The following is a 15,239-nucleotide window of genomic DNA, read 5'->3' as shown; positions in this document are numbered from 1 at the left end:
TCCTTCTCTCACTCCCGTTCCTGGGCAGCGAGGAGGAGGGGCTGACCATGTAAATGAAGTCACGCGCATCGCGCTCCGGGCCCCGGTGCTCCGTGCAGGGGGAGGGGGAGTGGGCCTCTCCATGTAAATCACATCATTTGCGTGCCCCGCCCCGCCGACGGCGCTAGATTCCAACTAGCAAGAAACGCCCCCTCCCACACCCGGGCCCTCTCACTGCGTTCCCCCACCCGCTCGAAGGGGGCGGGGCGGAGGATGCAAATGAACCTCGTGTCGGCCAAGGACCCCTGTTTCCTTTCGCCCGGGTGTTGAGGGGTGGTCCCGAACTTCCTCGCCCCGCCCCGCGTGGCTCGGGCCTGCGCAGGCGCTGTCCCCTCCGCGGGGCGCGGTCACGTGCCCACCGGGCGAGGCGGGGCGGGGCGTCGCGCGCGGTGGGGGCGGGGCATGGCGCGCTGTGCGGCGCAGGGCGGCTGGCACAAACGGCGGCGCCGGGGCCGGAGGAAAAACCTCGGTGAGGAGGTTGCGGGACGAGAAGGGAGCGGGGAGGAGATAGAGTCGGAGCAGGAGCGCCGGCGCGAGCCGGGCGAGGCGTGGGGGCGCGCTCCGGGGCCCGCGGGTGCTACCCCTGGGAGAGGGATGGGGGGTGCAGCGCGGGGGAGGGGACGCGCGCCGGGGATGTTGGGTGCGGGCGGTTGGGGGGTGGGGCAGGGGCGGGGGCGGGGAGCGCGAGCTGGGCTTAGGCCGAGGGGAGGGGGAAGGGAGGGGGTCCGAGCCGTCCCTAGGCCCTGCCCCGGTCGCCTACAGCGCTCAGAAGGGGTCTCAGGGCCGGTCCCGGGTGGGGGGCGTGGGGGTACCCGGAGGGGGGTGACTTTTTCCCTCGTCCTGTCTCGGGGTGCGTGCAGCCTCCTTCGGTTTTCCCTCTGTCGCCGCGGACCCTCTCCCCGAGGGCCCCTCCCGTCGGTCGGTCTTGGGACCTCCCTTCCGTCTGGATGTGTGTCCGCCCCCGGCCGGCTTCCTCCCGTCGGGCTCGGGTCGACCCCACCGCCCCGCTCCGTCCCGGGCCCTCCCTCCCAGCTTCCCTCCGGTCTGTTTTTCGGTCCCTGGGTCCCTTTGTCCCTGGACTCCCCAGTTTCCTCCGTTGACCCCGCCACCCCCAACTCTGTCCCTGGATCCCCCACATTTCTCTGTGTCTCTCTGGAACGCCAAGGCAGATCCCTCGTATTTCGCAAACCCCCTCTTCCCCACCTCTCCACACCACCCTTTTCTACCCCCCTGCGTGTGGTTACTGCATCCCACAACCTGCCCCACAATCCTCTGTCTTGGGGTCATCTACCCAGCCTCTGGCCTCCAGCCTCTCCGCATCACTGCCCTTAACTGTCAGCAGACTCCCGCACCCCCAGATTGTCAGGGTCCTCTCCCAGACTTGGCCTCAGGTTTTGGGGAGTCTCTATAGCCAAGTCTGTACTGGTTGTCTTCCCCGCTGCTGCCCATACCATTACCCCTTTCCCCTGCCTGCCCGTCTCTAGCTCCTCTCACATCCCTCTTTTTTCCTTTCTCTAGCCACCCTGAAGGGTCCCTTCCCAAGCCCTTAGGGACGGCGGAGGACTTGGGGACCTGCAAGCAATCCCCGGGGCACGAGAAGAGCTCTCGCTGTTTGCCCTGCCTCACCCTGCCTCACGCCAGGCCCGGTGGCCCCCAGCTGCATCAAGTGTAGGCGGAGGAGGGTGGCACCATGGGCCCGGGCGGTGCCCTCCATGCCCGGGGGATGAAGACATTGCTGCCATGGACAGCCCGTGCCAGCCACAGCCCCTAAGTCAGGCTCTCCCTCAGTTACCGGGGTCTTCGTCAGAGCCCTTGGAGCCTGGCCGGGCCAGGATGGGGGTGGAGAGTTACCTGCCCTGTCCTTTGCTCCCCTCCTACCACTGTCCAGGAGTGCCCAGTGAGGCCTCAGCAGGGAGTGGGACCCCCAGAGTCACAGCCACCTCTACCACTGCCAGCCCCCTTCGGGAGGGCTTTGGTGGGCAGGATGGTGGTGAGCTGCGGCCGCTGCAGAGTGAAGGTGCCGCAGCGCTGGTCACCAAGGGGTGCCAGCGACTGGCAGCCCAGGGTGCCCGGCCTGAGGCCCCCAAACGGAAATGGGCCGAGCATGGTGGGGATGCCCCTTCATCCAGCAAGCGGCCCTGGGCCAGGCAAGAGAACCAGGAGGCAGAGCAGCAGGAGGGTGGTAAGAGCTGCGGCTGCAGCAGTGGCAGTGGTGAGGCCCGCGCTGGGCTGGTGGAGGAGGTGCTGCCCTCTGCGCCTGAGCGCCTGGCCCTGGACTATATCGTGCCCTGCATGCGGTACTATGGCATCTGTGTCAAGGACAGCTTCCTGGGGGCAGCACTGGGTGGCCGCGTGCTGGCCGAGGTGGAGGCCCTCAAACGGGGTGGGCGCCTTCGAGATGGGCAGCTGGTCAGCCAGCGGGCGATCCCGCCGCGCAGCATCCGTGGGGACCAGATTGCCTGGGTGGAAGGCCATGAGCCAGGCTGCCGAAGCATTGGTGCCCTCATGGCCCATGTGGACGCCGTCATCCGCCACTGCGCAGGGCGGCTGGGCAGCTACGTCATCAACGGGCGCACCAAGGTAAGGCTAGGTGGGGGCCTCTGTGCAGGGGCTTTGCAGCACCCCGGTGTGGTGTCCAGTGCTCTGAGCACAATGGATTTGGACACAGGCTTCTGGGAAGTCACAGAAGGCTTTAGGCTGGTCGGTGGAGGGGGTACTCTCACTTGTGGGGACTTGTTGGGGGTGGTGTCTTTGTCCTCCCTATGGGCCTTAACGTGTGCACCTGTAAGCCAGGAGTTTTGGCCTGGAGCCACAGTGGTTCTTGACTTTGCCAGGAACCCTCTTGAAGAACCTCATGAGAGCTGCTGACATTCACAGCATGGGCCATAGTGGGGTTTACGGCCTCCTGGTGTCTGTTTGAGGCCCCCGACCAAGAACGGTGATGTAGACAGGCACACAGTTAACCTGTCCGCCCTCTGTTGGTGTCAGCCCTTCCCTGTGCTTCTGCATCCGTCCTTCTCTGTCTGCTGGCCCGTGTCCCTTGGGCGTCCATCCTGTCTCCCAGGCAGGAGAAGCAGAAGGGGGAGGTGGCTGTGAGGAGTGAGCCCTGGGCTAAGGTAAGGGAAGGGGTGCTGGGCTGAGTGCCTGGGCCTGGACTGCATTGTACCCTGGGTCCCCACTGTGGCGTCTGCATCCAGGACAGCCTCCCGGGGGTGGCACTGGGTGGCTGCCTGCTGGCCTGGGTGGAGCTCTCGTCCCCATCTCTCCCACCAGTCCCTGTCCGAGTCCCTGCCTTCCATTCCCCCGTCCTGTGTGTCACTTCTTCCCTGACCAACTCTGCTCTCTTCTCTCTGCCTTAATTTGTTCGTTCTTAGTCCCTTTTTCTTTTTGCTTTCAAACAATAGTTCTAAATTGTATTTTGGAGCCTGGGTCTTTTTGAGACACTGTCAGAGGCCACAGATCCTCTCTTAAGCCAAATGCTCATTTGCTTGGAGTTTATGGACAGCTGTCGAGGCCTCATGGCCTGCAGCTACCTGTTCAGGAACGTGGGGTCAGGAGCCCAACACAGGAAGTGGTCCACAGTGCCTTTCCGGCCTGCTGACACAATGATTCTCTTCATGGGCAGTGTAGGGGCCCTGGCCTTGAGTCCAAGGCTTGGTGTCCTTTGGACAAGGGCCCGTGGGGAGTGCCTGCTGCTCAGCACAGCTGGCTGATGGCACGGGCTGTGTTGTGCCCTGCAGGCGTGAGGCTGAGCTCCTGATGTCCCCTTCGTTCTCCTGCAGATCCCATCTTGGGTTCTGCCTCTGTGTGGCTTTCCTCTCAGGCTGGAGCTGGCTCAGGGACCAGGGCTTCCCTGGGGCCAAGGACTGTTTCCTCCCCACCCCAGCTGGAACTTGTTCTACTTCCCTCTCCCTCCTGTTACTTGATAGCTGAGCCAGAGCCAGCCCCTCCCTGGGCTTGGCTCCTGTGCCAGCGGGATCAGTGGCCTCCCTGGCTCAGCATCTTCACCCCAGGTTGGCCGTCCTCGCTGGGGGCAGACCACAAGGGCTGAGTGGCCCAGATGGGACACTACTCTGACCCTCAGTTTGCTTATCCACGGAACAGGAAAACCAGGTTACCTCCCCAGCATGTCTGTGCCAGTTTGAGGAGGGGAGATCTCTTGTCTTTTGGTGCCTCTGATGCCCACCTTTCACGTGGCTGGGGACAGGACCCTTGTGAGGACTGGGAACGGGGAGTGGGGTTGGGACTTTTGTAGCCCTAAGGGACCCTAATTGCCCTAGGGAGGTAAGGACAGGCCAGGCTGGACTGGGAACGTAGGGGAGGAGTCCTCCCCTCCCCAGGGAGACGGCAACTCCAGGCTTTCCCGATTTTAGAGGGCTCCATCTGGACACTCTCACGGACCGTGGAGCAAGGCCGTGGGGTGCTGAGGTGGGTTGCAGCAGTTGCCATGGGAACATGGGTCACCAGTGGGGCCAGAGCCAGTGGCAACCTGCTTCTCAGTTGTTCTGAGTGGAGCTCCTGTGTCCTAACTTCCCCTAACTCCCTGGTTGGGGACAGGTGCTCAGTTGACCTGTAGGTGGGAGAGGGTTGACTCCCACTAGCAGCAAGGGGTACCAGAGGGGACCCCAGGGAGGATCCAGCTTGCTTGGTTTGCTCCTTGAAGAGCAGCTTGGAGGTGGGACCAGCTGTCATTGGTTCAGTCACAGGCTTCTGACTGGCATATGTGTGTAGTGATGATGGGGCTTTTGGCAGACACATTGTCACCAATAGCCTTTAAGTCTTCAGTCTCCTGGCTCTGGTCCCATCTGCCCCTCCCCTAGGTGGGATGGTTGGAGAGAAAGTCTCCTGAGGCTTTCCCTTATGAGGGCAGGAAGTAGATGCTTTCTTGGGGCCAGAGGCTTTCACCCTCAAGGTGTGTATATGTGGGGGAAGGGTGGGGCCCTAAAGGAGCAGGTTCCTGTTTCTGCGTGAGTCCTGTGTGCTTGGTGGGAGGTCCTGTGTGAGAATGGACAGGGCAGGAGGGAACACAGCAGGGCTGGGGTGCAGAGGAGGCCCAGAGCCGTACGCTCGGTCAGCAGGTACTGCACTGCGCACTGGGGATACCCACCTGGCCCCAGGGGCTTCCCTGTGGCTGCTTTCCAGGCCAGTACTAGGTAAACAGGTACCTCTGCTGATGCCATGTTGCTAATCAGCTGGAGTACTCAAGGTGACCCTTGACCTCTGAGTCCTGAACAAAAAGGAGGGCCAGAAGGAAGAGTGTCCCAGGCCAGTGCAGAGGCCTTGTGGGGGTGATGAGCTCAGCCTGTTGAGGCGTGGCCCAGAGTGATGGGAGTGGCACATGAGGTTGGGGGCCTTGGTGGCTGTGGCTGGGAATTTGTATTTTCTCAGGATGCAGTGAAGACCTGGAGACAGGGGCTCTGGCTGCCGTGTGGGGATGAATTGTGGCAGGAGGAGGGTGCAGCACTCGGCCCCTCCCCCTCAGCCATTCACATGCATCATCAGCATGATCTCTGATTGGCTTCCTAACTGGAGAGGCCTTGCCCATCTCTAGTCAGCACCTCACTGCTTCTGAGCTTCCTGGGCCATGGCCACGTTCTCCTCTCCCAGTGACGTGGTTGCACAGAGCGCTGACCCATCTGCAGGGAGTGAGCAGTGCAGAGAAGGTGCCCCCTCCTCATCCTTGGGGTGCAGCAGCTAGGGTTTTCCCTGGCGGCCTGGTCACTAATTGGACTCTGGTGATGCCAGAGAGAAGGTTGTTGGCTTTCCCCTGCTAGGTGGCCATAGACGGTGGCAGCCCTCTCTTTCCAGGGCAGAGTCTGTGGTGGATCAGGTGCACATGGTTAATGCAGAGCAGCTTAGCACCCACAGAGGGGTTAGCCCTGGGATAATGTGCTGGGAGGCATCCTGGGGATGGTGAGGATTGAAGCTGCGCAGCCTGCCGTGGTGTGCGTGCTTGGCAAGCATCCTGTTGTGGCCGCAGCCACTGATGTTTGATCGCGAATGTTTATCTTGGGGCTGTCTTGCTGGGCTGGGCCCATAGGTGTAGCTGAGGATCGGTGGGGAGCGGAAGCCGGCAGAGTTGTACTGGGGCAGAGAGGTCAAGGCAGATGGTCCAGGCCGGGGAGAAGCTGAAGGGTCCTTGTGCTGGTCCTCCCCTTTTTGTCTACTACCTCATCTTGCCACTGCAGTGACTTTGGGCAGAGGGTGGGACAGGGACCTTTTTTATTTTCAAATGGCATTTCAGCCCGAGCTCCGGCTCTCCGTGTGGCAGGCACTGTGCTGGCTGTCTTCCCAGACACTTGTTATCTTGTTCGCTTGTTACACAACCTGTGACATAGCTGTCAGCTGCATTTCATGGATGAGGAACCTGAGACCAGGAAGTTGCCTGCCTGATGTCACAGCTCATGTGTCAGCACTGAGACTCCAACCAGGGAATTGGGCCTGCAGAGGTGGCTGGGCTGTTTCCTTTACCTCTCAGCCACCTTTCTGCCAGCTCCCTGATGACAGACATCCCGGAGCCCCGGCTGAAGCATGGAAAGAACCCTGTTAGACAGAGAAACCAAGTCCTGGAATGAGTCCTGTTAGGTCTACAGGGGGATGGGAGTCCAGAACCTCCAAAGTTGTGTTCTCAGAGGGGTGAATTGCTAGTGCTGTAAACAGAGAAGTGTTTATTAGTCTTGTACACGAGACAGTTGAGGCCCATTCAGGTGGAACTGGCGAGGGCTACCCAGCAAATTATCCTTGGAGTTGGATTTAAATCTCACTTTCTATTCAGATTCTAGGTTTTGGTTCCTGTTCAGATGTATATGGGACAGATAATTTAGTGGGGATTCTTTGTAGTCCAGGGCAGCAGTTCTCAACATTGCTGTATAGTAGAAATTACCTGGGAGCTTTTACAGATTTCAGGCCTTTCCTTAGGCTGGGTACATTAGAACCTCAGAGCTCCTCGAGGGGTTCCACTCCACAGCCAAGGGTAAGAACCCCAGGTCTAGAGCTGTGAGACCACCTCCCTGCACTTCTAAAAATGTTTAAATTGGTATTATTCTACTGAAATGGCTGAGGTGGGATTTGGGGTATCTTAAACAGTCAAATCCTCTGTTACTCATTGAGCCCTAGCTGGGTACCAGGCCCCAGGTATGTGTGTGGGAGGGAGTGGGCTCTTGAGGCCCAGGAGCTGAGGTTGCTGATGGACTTGGGGATGGGATTTTGGCTGAAAAAGGACAAAGTCTTTTGGGGCAGGAGCTTGGATCCCAGGATATTCACGGAATCAAGGGGAAGACGGGGCGGGGGGGGGGAAGGGGGGGGGGGAAAATAGGTAATTCATGGCTGCTTCTCCAAGAAGTGCCTGCCTGGCCCCAGTAAACCTACCTCCCTCCATCCCTGCCAGGCCATGGTGGCGTGTTACCCAGGCAACGGGCTCGGGTACGTAAGGCACGTTGACAATCCCCACGGCGATGGACGCTGCATCACCTGTATCTATTACCTGAATCAGAACTGGGACGTTAAGGTAGGGGCGAGGGCGAGGGCGGGGCCGGGGCTGGGGCCGGGCAGGGGTGGCGTGCATCCACTCCATTTTCCACTCTCAGCCCAGATTCTGGCATTCTCCTGTTCCTCTTCAACCCACAGCGGGCGGTGCGATCTGCCGGCTCTTCCTGGGAAATGGCACCTCCTCCTCTCTAGCTGACTGTGTGGTGGGAACTCCCCTCTTTCCGGGAATGGTGCTGTCTGCCCAGCCCCACCCGGCCTTGTAATGAACACTTTCCCCCTTTTCCTGTCTTTAGTAGCTTCCTGCCCATCTCCATGGTGATGCAGACTCTGGGTAGTCATTCATTTTGAGAGCCTGAGTAGTGGGAGGGAGTGATGTGGGCAGACGCTGCGCCCTCTGGTGGGCTCCCAGGGCACCGTGGGAGGTAGCGGCTCTGGGTGGGACCAGCCAGCCTCATCCTCTGGCCCGCCCCCAGGTGCATGGAGGCCTGCTGCAGATCTTCCCTGAGGGCCGGCCGGTGGTAGCCAACATCGAGCCACTCTTTGACCGGTTGCTCATTTTCTGGTCTGACCGGCGGAATCCCCACGAGGTGAAGCCAGCGTATGCCACCAGGTATGACCTGTACTTCTGGGGATGCATCCAGCTGCTCCCCTTGTGATGGTGTCCCTCCGGAGCCCCAGAGTGACTAGGGAGTGATGAAGTGTACTGAGAAGGGGCCTAGGTGGGAGCAGAACCAGGTGGCTCAAAAGGATGGCTTCCTACCATCTGTGTGGAGATGGTAGCTGGAATTGCAGAAAACTGATGTCCAACCACCCTGGTCCCCAGGTACGCCATCACTGTCTGGTATTTTGATGCCAAGGAGCGGGCAGCAGCCAAAGACAAGTATCAGCTAGGTATCTGCTTCCCTCCCTCCAGTCCTTCCTATTCTGTGGGTCCTGTTGGGCCTCACGCCACCCCATCCCCCTCAGCCTCTCGTTAAATCCCACTACTCACTTTTCCTCATCTCTGCCCACCTTCCTTAGACACCCCACTCTCCTGGTACCCCAACAGGAGCCCCATTTCTTCCTCGTCCTCTCTTCATCTCCCCAGGTTTCCCTTGGCTTTTTCGTCCGTTCCCTGATGACTCACCATCTCCTGTCCCCTCTCACCCCCAGCATCAGGACAGAAAGGTGTCCAAGTACCTGTATCTCAGCCGGCTACGCCCACCTAGTGGCCGGGTACCAGAGCCGCATGGCAGACAGCTTGCCCTGACTTCAGGAGAGCCCTGCGCTCGTGCTGGCCGCTCCTTCCCTGCCACCGCTGCTGCTTCTGACTCTGCCTCTGTCCTGCCTGGCGTGGAAGGCTCTGTCTGTTGCTGAGGACCAAGGAGCAGAAGAGACCTCTGCTGCCCCATGATGGGGGCTGGGGTTGTGACCGGGACCGGGGGCAGCCTTGGAGGCCACCATTACCAACTGAGGCTGGGGGCCTGGGTCCTACCCTGTCTGGTCATGACCCCATTAGGTGTGGAGAGCTGGGAGGAGGCATTGTCACTTCCCACCAGGAGGCAGGATTTGGGGTTGCGGTGAGTCATGGCCTCTTGCTGGCAATGGTGTGGGGGGAGTACCCCCAAGCCCTCTCACTCGTCCAGCCTGGAATGTGAAGTGACTCCCCAACCCCTGTGGCCATGGCAGGCACCTTTGCGACTGGGCTGCCACTGCTTGGGCAGAGTAGAAGGTGCCAGGAGGAGCATGGGTGTGGAAGTCCTATCAGCCAAGAAATAAAAGTTTACCTCAGAGCTGCACACATCTGACTCCATCTGCAATTTAGGGCCTTTATTGACCAGGGAGGTTGCGGAGGTTTGAGGGCCAGCAAGCCCACCATAGTGGAGCCCGACCTCAGCAGACCACTAGTTGGAGCTGGAAGGCTGGGGGACATTGCTCAGGCCAGTGCACTGCAGGCGAGGTTGTTGGAGCTAGGGTTTACCACAGGGAGCAGGCAGAACCTGTGTAAGATGGCGGTAAGGAAGAGGAAGATCTCTGAGTGGGCCAGGCCTGTGCCCAGGTACCTTTGCTTTCCCGGGTACACGGGTACATAATGATCACCATGTACCCCTGAGCCGGTCCAGGCTGGTCCCCTTCCTCTCCTGGCACCTGAGGGCATGAAAGCATCATTGCCCTGGAACTTGCCCTTGTCGTCCAGGAAGTTGGTAGGGTTGAAGCAGTCTGGGTTCTTGAATTGAGTGGGTCCTGGTGCATAGTCACAAGCAGGGGAATCAAAGGTGCCCTGGGGGTATGTGCAACTCAGGTTACCTGTGGACTTGGTGAGCACGTACACCACCTCCATCCAAGACCCTTTTTAAAAGCCCCAGCGAATAGACGAGTGGATAACACGCCTGTAATCCCAGTACTCTGGCTGAGGAGGGTGGATCATTTGAGGTCAGAAGTTTGAGACCAGCCTGGCCAACATGGTGAAACCCCATCTCTATTAAAAATACAAAAATTAGCCAGCCATGGTGGCAGGTGCCTGTAATCCCAGCTACTCAGGAGCCTGAGGCAGGAGGATCGCTTGAACTCTGGAGGCGGAGGTGGCAGTGAGCTGAGATTGCACCACTGTACTCCAGCCTGGGCAACAGAGACTGTCTTAAAAAAAAAAAAAGGCTAAGGGAAGGTGGGCCTTCCTTCCTGCTCCAGGGATAACTGCTTCAGTCGGCACAGTGCACGCCCTCCCGTTCTGGCTGATCTCGGAATACACGCTTGTGCACCCGGGCCCCGAACAGGATCCCCAGAGTCGGTGGGCTCCCCAGAGTGGTCTCGCAGGTAGGTGTCGCGAATGAGGGCGCGCGGTGGCACCACGCTGATGAAGCGCTGGATCTCAAGCAGCACTCTATTGGTGTAGGGCAGGTGCACGTGGTCATCCTGGCTTGGGGTGCGCGGCCGCCTTGCCACGGTGTCCAGCTCCAATGCACCTTTTTGGGGGGCCAGGGGTGGTTGTGAGCTGCGCACTTTGGGACCCTCCAGCCATCCCCAAACCACAGCCTCCCATTCTGGGTCTCTCCAGCTCGAAAACCTGCTACCTCTGGGTACTTAAGTAGATTAAGGAGCCCATAGTGCAGGGTGGTGCTCGTGGTCTCGGTGCTGCCAAAAAAAAAAAAACGGTGTAATTACCAACGTCTCCTCCTGGATCCTGTTGCTGCTGTGGGCAGAGGAGACACACTGTCGTGTGCTAGGCACTTGGTGGGCAGTATGGACAGAGTTTAGGGAGCTGGGATCCACATATACCTTAGCCATCTGGTCGAGGAAGCAATCGATGAAATCGCGAGTCTCCACCGGCTGCCACATCTGGTGTCACTGGATTTGCTGAGAGATGAAGACCTGCAGCTCCAAAGTTTCAGGAGATTAGGAGGTACGGCCAGGGAGCCAGTCCATGAGAGACGGGAAAAATCATCTGGAGAGATAGGGTCTCAACAAGGGCCCTGGACGAAGCCAGTAGGCCTTAGTTTCCTTAGACTAGGGAGATTGGACCAGGACTTTGATACTGGAGTTTCTAGAACTCTTCCATTCCAAGAATCTCACTGTCCCACTCTAACGATCCACTGTAGGTAGGTTTGCATACTCGTGATTTGGCATAAGGCTGGACTCAAAAGGGAGAGACTGTGGCCAGCCCTGTCACGTGGCCCCGTCTGGAACTCATGATGTGGAAGGTGTCATTGAAGAGGTTCAAGAGCATCAGAAACTCGGGGTCCCCGTAACCATAGTGGTTCCTGAAGACAAGAACAGATAACATTGAATACAGCATTATCCAGTCGCCCATGGGGTCAAGCCTGGCTCCCGGGGGTGGGAACAGGACGGTGGTCCTAACGTGTGGTCCGGCCCCCAGCCAGCTCCCTGGGCTTACTGGCTTGCTTAAAGCTACACACCTTCCACGGGCCCCACCTTGGCAGTCCAAGGGCCACACCCACACCAGGCCCTTCTGCTCTCCCGGCCAGGCCGCACCAATGGTGGCTTGAAGCAGACCAGCCGCCGCCTCCAGGACGCGCGCCTCGATGCTCCGCGTACCCAATCCGAAATCCAGCGCTCCAAGTGCAAAATTGCGCAGTGTCCGCCAGCGCGTCCTGTTAGAAAACAAGATTCCTGTCAGGGTGACAGGAAAAGAGGCGGGCCCAGGAGTTGGCCACGCCCCATCCAGGAAGTGCCGGGTCACTAGCTACATCCTTTTCTGGGCCTCCGACCCCTGCGGCCGCCCTCCTTCGCTTTGCTTTACCAGACCGCTAAGTGCCGTATCCATACGCTGGTCCCTCCTTTGCTGGTCTCGATCCCTGACCTGTACCCGAAGGCTCTCGGGCTTTGAGTCTTAGGCTCTCCTCTCTTCTCGGCTGCGGGGTGAAGCTGGGTTCGAACCTGCTTTAGCGCCTCCCCGCCCTCTCTCGGCGGTGGGCACCTGGTGGGCTGGAGTCTCTGTCAGGCCCTGCCTCCATTTTCCCACCTCTACCTTTAGGGGCCCATCCTGGAGCATCCCAGCCAGGACGTCCAGCGCCCGGGCCTCACCGTTAACTCGTGTGAAGGGTTCGAAGATGGCCATGGACCTGCGGCCGGACAAGGCATCGGCCGGTAGCACCAACGCGTCCCGCTGCGCTGCAGAGCCGCACACACAGCGCCACTGCAGAGCGCGGGCCCAGCCACACTGCGAGCACCGGGTCCCAGCGGCCGGAGAGCACCAGCGGCCGGTGCTCAGCAGGTGCCCATCGGGTTCCTCATCCGAGCCCTCGCCCCCACCTCCCTCTTCCTTCAGACCCAGGAGTTCCCCCTCGCGCCAGCCCCTCATTCCTCAGGGTCAGGAGTTCAGATCCCCAGCTCCTTCCTCCCTGAGACTTAGGAGTCCAGGTCCCCTCTTCCTGCTTCCCGTGGGACCGAGAAGTCCTACTTCCAGCCTCCTGCACCCTCAGAGCTGGACTCCTGGACCCTCAGTACTCGGCCTCCCCGCCTTGAACCAGGAGAACAGACCTGCTTTGCTTCCTCTTCCCACAACCTGATTTCCTGCTCTGGGCTCCTCCCTTGCGACCCAGTGTCCTGGTCCCAAGCTCGCTAGGCTCCTTTCCTAGAACTCAGGAGTCCGGGGCACTCATCCTTCCTGTCCTTCCTCAGGATCATAGAGGACAAGCCCTCAGCTGTCTTCATTCAGGAGGTGTTCTAGTCCCCAGCCCTGCCTCCAAGAATTCAGAATTCTGTTCCCCCATTTCTGTGGGGTTACCTCCAGGAGTGCCCGGTCCAGGCCTCCAGACTGCAGCAGCAAGTTTCCCAGCAATGGGAGCGGCCTGGGCCGGGGAGGTAGGGACCCCTGCATCTGAGCGCCGCACCCACCTACCCCCACCATGCCAGCGCCAGCACCAGAAGCCATAACAGCAGCGCCAAGATCCCCTGATCATCATGCCTGCAGTTCTCCACGCCTGCACCCCTTCACCTTTATTTGATTTCCGAGGGGTCTTAGGGGTGGAGACCCGAAGTGGGAGGAGTGGACGTCTTCTGGCTGCTCATTGTGTGTATTCCCCAACCTGAGGTCTCCACCCTGTCCCCAGCCCTGGTGGAACTGTGCCCTGGCTCCCCTGGCTTTTGTGTGTGTGTGCCTGCCTCAGCCTGTCCTACTTAGCAACTTTGGGGCACCAGCATTTTCATGTTAACACACCCAGCCAACAGGTGCACCATCCTGAGCCCTTAGCACCTTTGAGTCCAACTTACTTGGCCTGTAGGTGTATTCCTCAATCTCTGAGCCACCTGTGGGCCCCCTGAATGCTATACCCGGTCCCTCTGATTCATGAATACACTCTGACCTTCAAATGCTACTGATACTCTCCCTCTCCTTTCTCCTTATTTCCTTTTTAAAAAATTTTTTTTAATTAAAAAGGAAAAAATATGGAACACTTCATGAATTTGCGTGTCATCCTTGTGCAGGTGCCATGCTAATCTCTGTATCGTTCCAATTTTTAGTATATGTGCGGCCAAAGCAAGCACTATTTATTTATTTTTGGACAGAGTTTTTGCTCTTGTTGCCCAGGCTGGGGTGCAGTGGTGCAATCTCTGCTCACTGCAACCTCCGAGTCCCAGGTTCAAGATTCTCCTGCCTTGGCCTCCCAAGTAGCTGGGATTACAGGTGTGCACCACCACACCTGTAATTTTTGTATTTTTAGTATCTTTAGTAGAGATGGAGTTTCACCACGTTGGCCAGGCTGATCTCCAACTCCCGACCACAGGTGATCATCAGCCTGCCTCAGCCTCCCAAAGTGCTGGGATTACAGGCTTGAGCCACTGCACCCAGCTCAAATACACTTCTAAAGACACCCGTAAGGCTGGGCACGGTGGCTCACGCCTGTAATCCCAGCACTTTGGGAGGCTGAGGCGGGTGGATCACGAGGTCAGGAAATCAAGACCATCCTGGCCAACAGGGTGAAACCCCATCTTTACCAAAAATACAAAAATTAGCCAGGCTTGGTGGTGGGCATCTGTAATCCCAGCTACTCGGGAGGCTGAGGCAGGAGAATCATTTGAACCCAGGAAGTGGAGATTGCAGTGAGCCGAGATTGCGCCATTGCACAGAGCGAGACTGTCTCAAAAAATAAAAAATAGGCCGGGCGTGGTGGCTCACACCTGTAATCCAAGCACTTTGGAGGCCAAGGCGGGTGGATCACCTGAGGTCAGGAATTCAAGACCAGCCTGACCAATATAGTGAAACCCCGTCTTTATAAAAAATAATAAGTAAATAAATAAAGATATCCCTGGCATTCCCGCGCCCCATGCCTAGGATTCCTAGGAACTCACACCTGAGCCTTTGTCACTTCCATTGCTCTTGGGACCCTGTGTGCTACGCTTATCCCCCTGCTTCTCCTGTAATTTCTCTGGCTTCCGACGTCCATCAGCCTGGCACGTCTGTGTCTAGACATTTCTTCAGGGTACCTTTCTGCGTGTCGACCCCCTTGTACTTCCATATCATGTCCTGCCCTGAATCTACCATTTTTATTCCCAAGGCACTGGCTCTTGATACCCCCAAATGTCCTGTGCCCATGCTGCTGAACCTCCAGTGTCCACTCCCGCAGTCCCTATCTGACGCAGTCCCAGGCCATGACGGCAGACACACTTATCCCTCATTCTCTCATCTATCCGCCCCCTCCCCCAATCCTAGGGTGTGGGCTAGAGGGGGCAGACTCACGCCTGGATGTGCCAGGGCTGGGGTGGTGGGAGCGGTGAGGGTGGGGCTGTATTTGGAGCAGACTGTTGAGGAATGTGGCCCACCCTCCTGCCTGTCCCTGCTTGGCAAGATCCAGCCTTCCTCACTGTGCTGTCCAGGCTGGTCTCCAACTCCTGGGCTCAAGCAGTCTTTCTGCCTTGCTCTCCCAAAGTGCTGGGAGTACAGGCGTGAGCCACCGCCCCCAGCCGCCCTCACTCTCAGTCTCTGTTTCTGTGTTCATCTCTCTGTCCCTTTCTCTCTCTTTTCTGTCAGTCTGGGCCTCTGTTCGTGTCTGTTTTCTGTCTCTCTCTTCAGTATGTCTGTGTCTTCCTCTCCCCGTATCTCTCCCAGACTGTGCTTCCCTTTGTCTCTCCTGTGGGTCTTCCTACCTGTCAGCCTTTCTGGAACCTGTTGACTGGCAAGGGTTGTAGGGCACAGTCCCTGCTCAGAGCTGCTGACTGCTCTGACAGTGGGGGCACAGTGGGGCGCAGTAAGCTGCATCCTCCTCCGGCCCTACCCC

The 15,239-nt window shown here is 58.7% G+C and overlaps 2 protein-coding genes and 1 non-coding gene across 6 annotated transcripts; 1 reads left to right on the top strand and 2 right to left on the bottom strand.

Moving 5' to 3' along the window:
• Positions 1 to 393: 393 nt before the first annotated feature.
• EGLN2 (egl-9 family hypoxia inducible factor 2) lies at positions 394 to 13,416 on the top strand. Of its 4 annotated transcripts, none has more exons than XR_004260083.1 (8): positions 394 to 508; positions 1,558 to 2,619; positions 7,427 to 7,546; positions 8,001 to 8,137; positions 8,351 to 8,418; positions 8,680 to 9,086; positions 10,195 to 10,320; positions 11,999 to 13,416. XR_004260083.1 is itself a non-coding variant. In XM_032248717.1 (6 exons), the coding sequence occupies exons 2-6, from the start codon at positions 1,780 to 1,782 to the stop codon at positions 8,733 to 8,735; spliced, it is 1,221 nt and encodes a 406-aa protein (XP_032104608.1). In that variant the 5' UTR covers positions 394 to 508; positions 1,558 to 1,779; the 3' UTR covers positions 8,736 to 9,307. The 4 variants fall into 4 exon arrangements, 1 of the variants encoding a protein (XP_032104608.1); XR_004260082.1 differs by having other exon boundaries at positions 10,195 to 12,238; positions 12,646 to 13,416; XR_004260081.1 differs by having other exon boundaries at positions 10,195 to 13,416.
• Positions 9,322 to 10,842, bottom strand: LOC116530821 (cytochrome P450 2G1-like). The gene is made up of 5 exons (XM_032249204.1): positions 10,783 to 10,842; positions 10,669 to 10,696; positions 10,308 to 10,586; positions 9,942 to 9,946; positions 9,322 to 9,793 (listed from the first exon to the last, which is right to left on the bottom strand). Exons 1-5 carry the CDS (start codon positions 10,840 to 10,842, stop codon positions 9,443 to 9,445), a joined length of 723 nt encoding a protein of 240 aa, XP_032105095.1. The 3' UTR covers positions 9,322 to 9,442.
• LOC116530972 lies at positions 13,405 to 13,509 on the bottom strand. The gene has a single exon (XR_004260196.1). It is a non-coding gene; the product is annotated as a U6 spliceosomal RNA (small nuclear RNA).
• Between the last annotated feature and the right edge of the window lie 1,730 nt (positions 13,510 to 15,239).

The sequence above is a fragment of the Sapajus apella genome, unplaced genomic scaffold, assembly GCF_009761245.1.
Source record: "Sapajus apella isolate SASKATOON/1434 unplaced genomic scaffold, GSC_monkey_1.0 scaffold68, whole genome shotgun sequence".
Classification (NCBI taxonomy): domain Eukaryota; kingdom Metazoa; phylum Chordata; class Mammalia; order Primates; family Cebidae; genus Sapajus; species Sapajus apella.
The sequence above is the reverse complement of the archived record's forward strand: the minus strand, read 5'-3'. Positions and strand labels throughout refer to the sequence as shown.

Excerpts from the sequence above, each read along its gene's own strand:
- LOC116530821 (XM_032249204.1), bottom strand. The coding sequence starts at position 10,842 with ATGTGGCAGCCGGTGGAGACTCGCGATTTCATCGATTGCTTCCTCGAC. Across the intron at positions 10,697-10,782 it reads TCCTCGACCAGATGGCTAAG|CAGCAACAGGATCCAGGAGG; the intron begins GTATATGTGGAT and ends CTCTGCCCACAG. Across the intron at positions 10,587-10,668 it reads GGATCCAGGAGGAGACGTTG|TACCCAGAGGTAGCAGGTTT; the intron begins GTAATTACACCG and ends AATCTACTTAAG.
- EGLN2 (XM_032248717.1), top strand. The coding sequence starts at position 1,780 with ATGGACAGCCCGTGCCAGCCACAGCCCCTAAGTCAGGCTCTCCCTCAG. Across the intron at positions 8,138-8,350 it reads AAGCCAGCGTATGCCACCAG|GTACGCCATCACTGTCTGGT; the intron begins GTATGACCTGTA and ends CCTGGTCCCCAG. Across the intron at positions 8,419-8,679 it reads CAAAGACAAGTATCAGCTAG|CATCAGGACAGAAAGGTGTC; the intron begins GTATCTGCTTCC and ends TCTCACCCCCAG.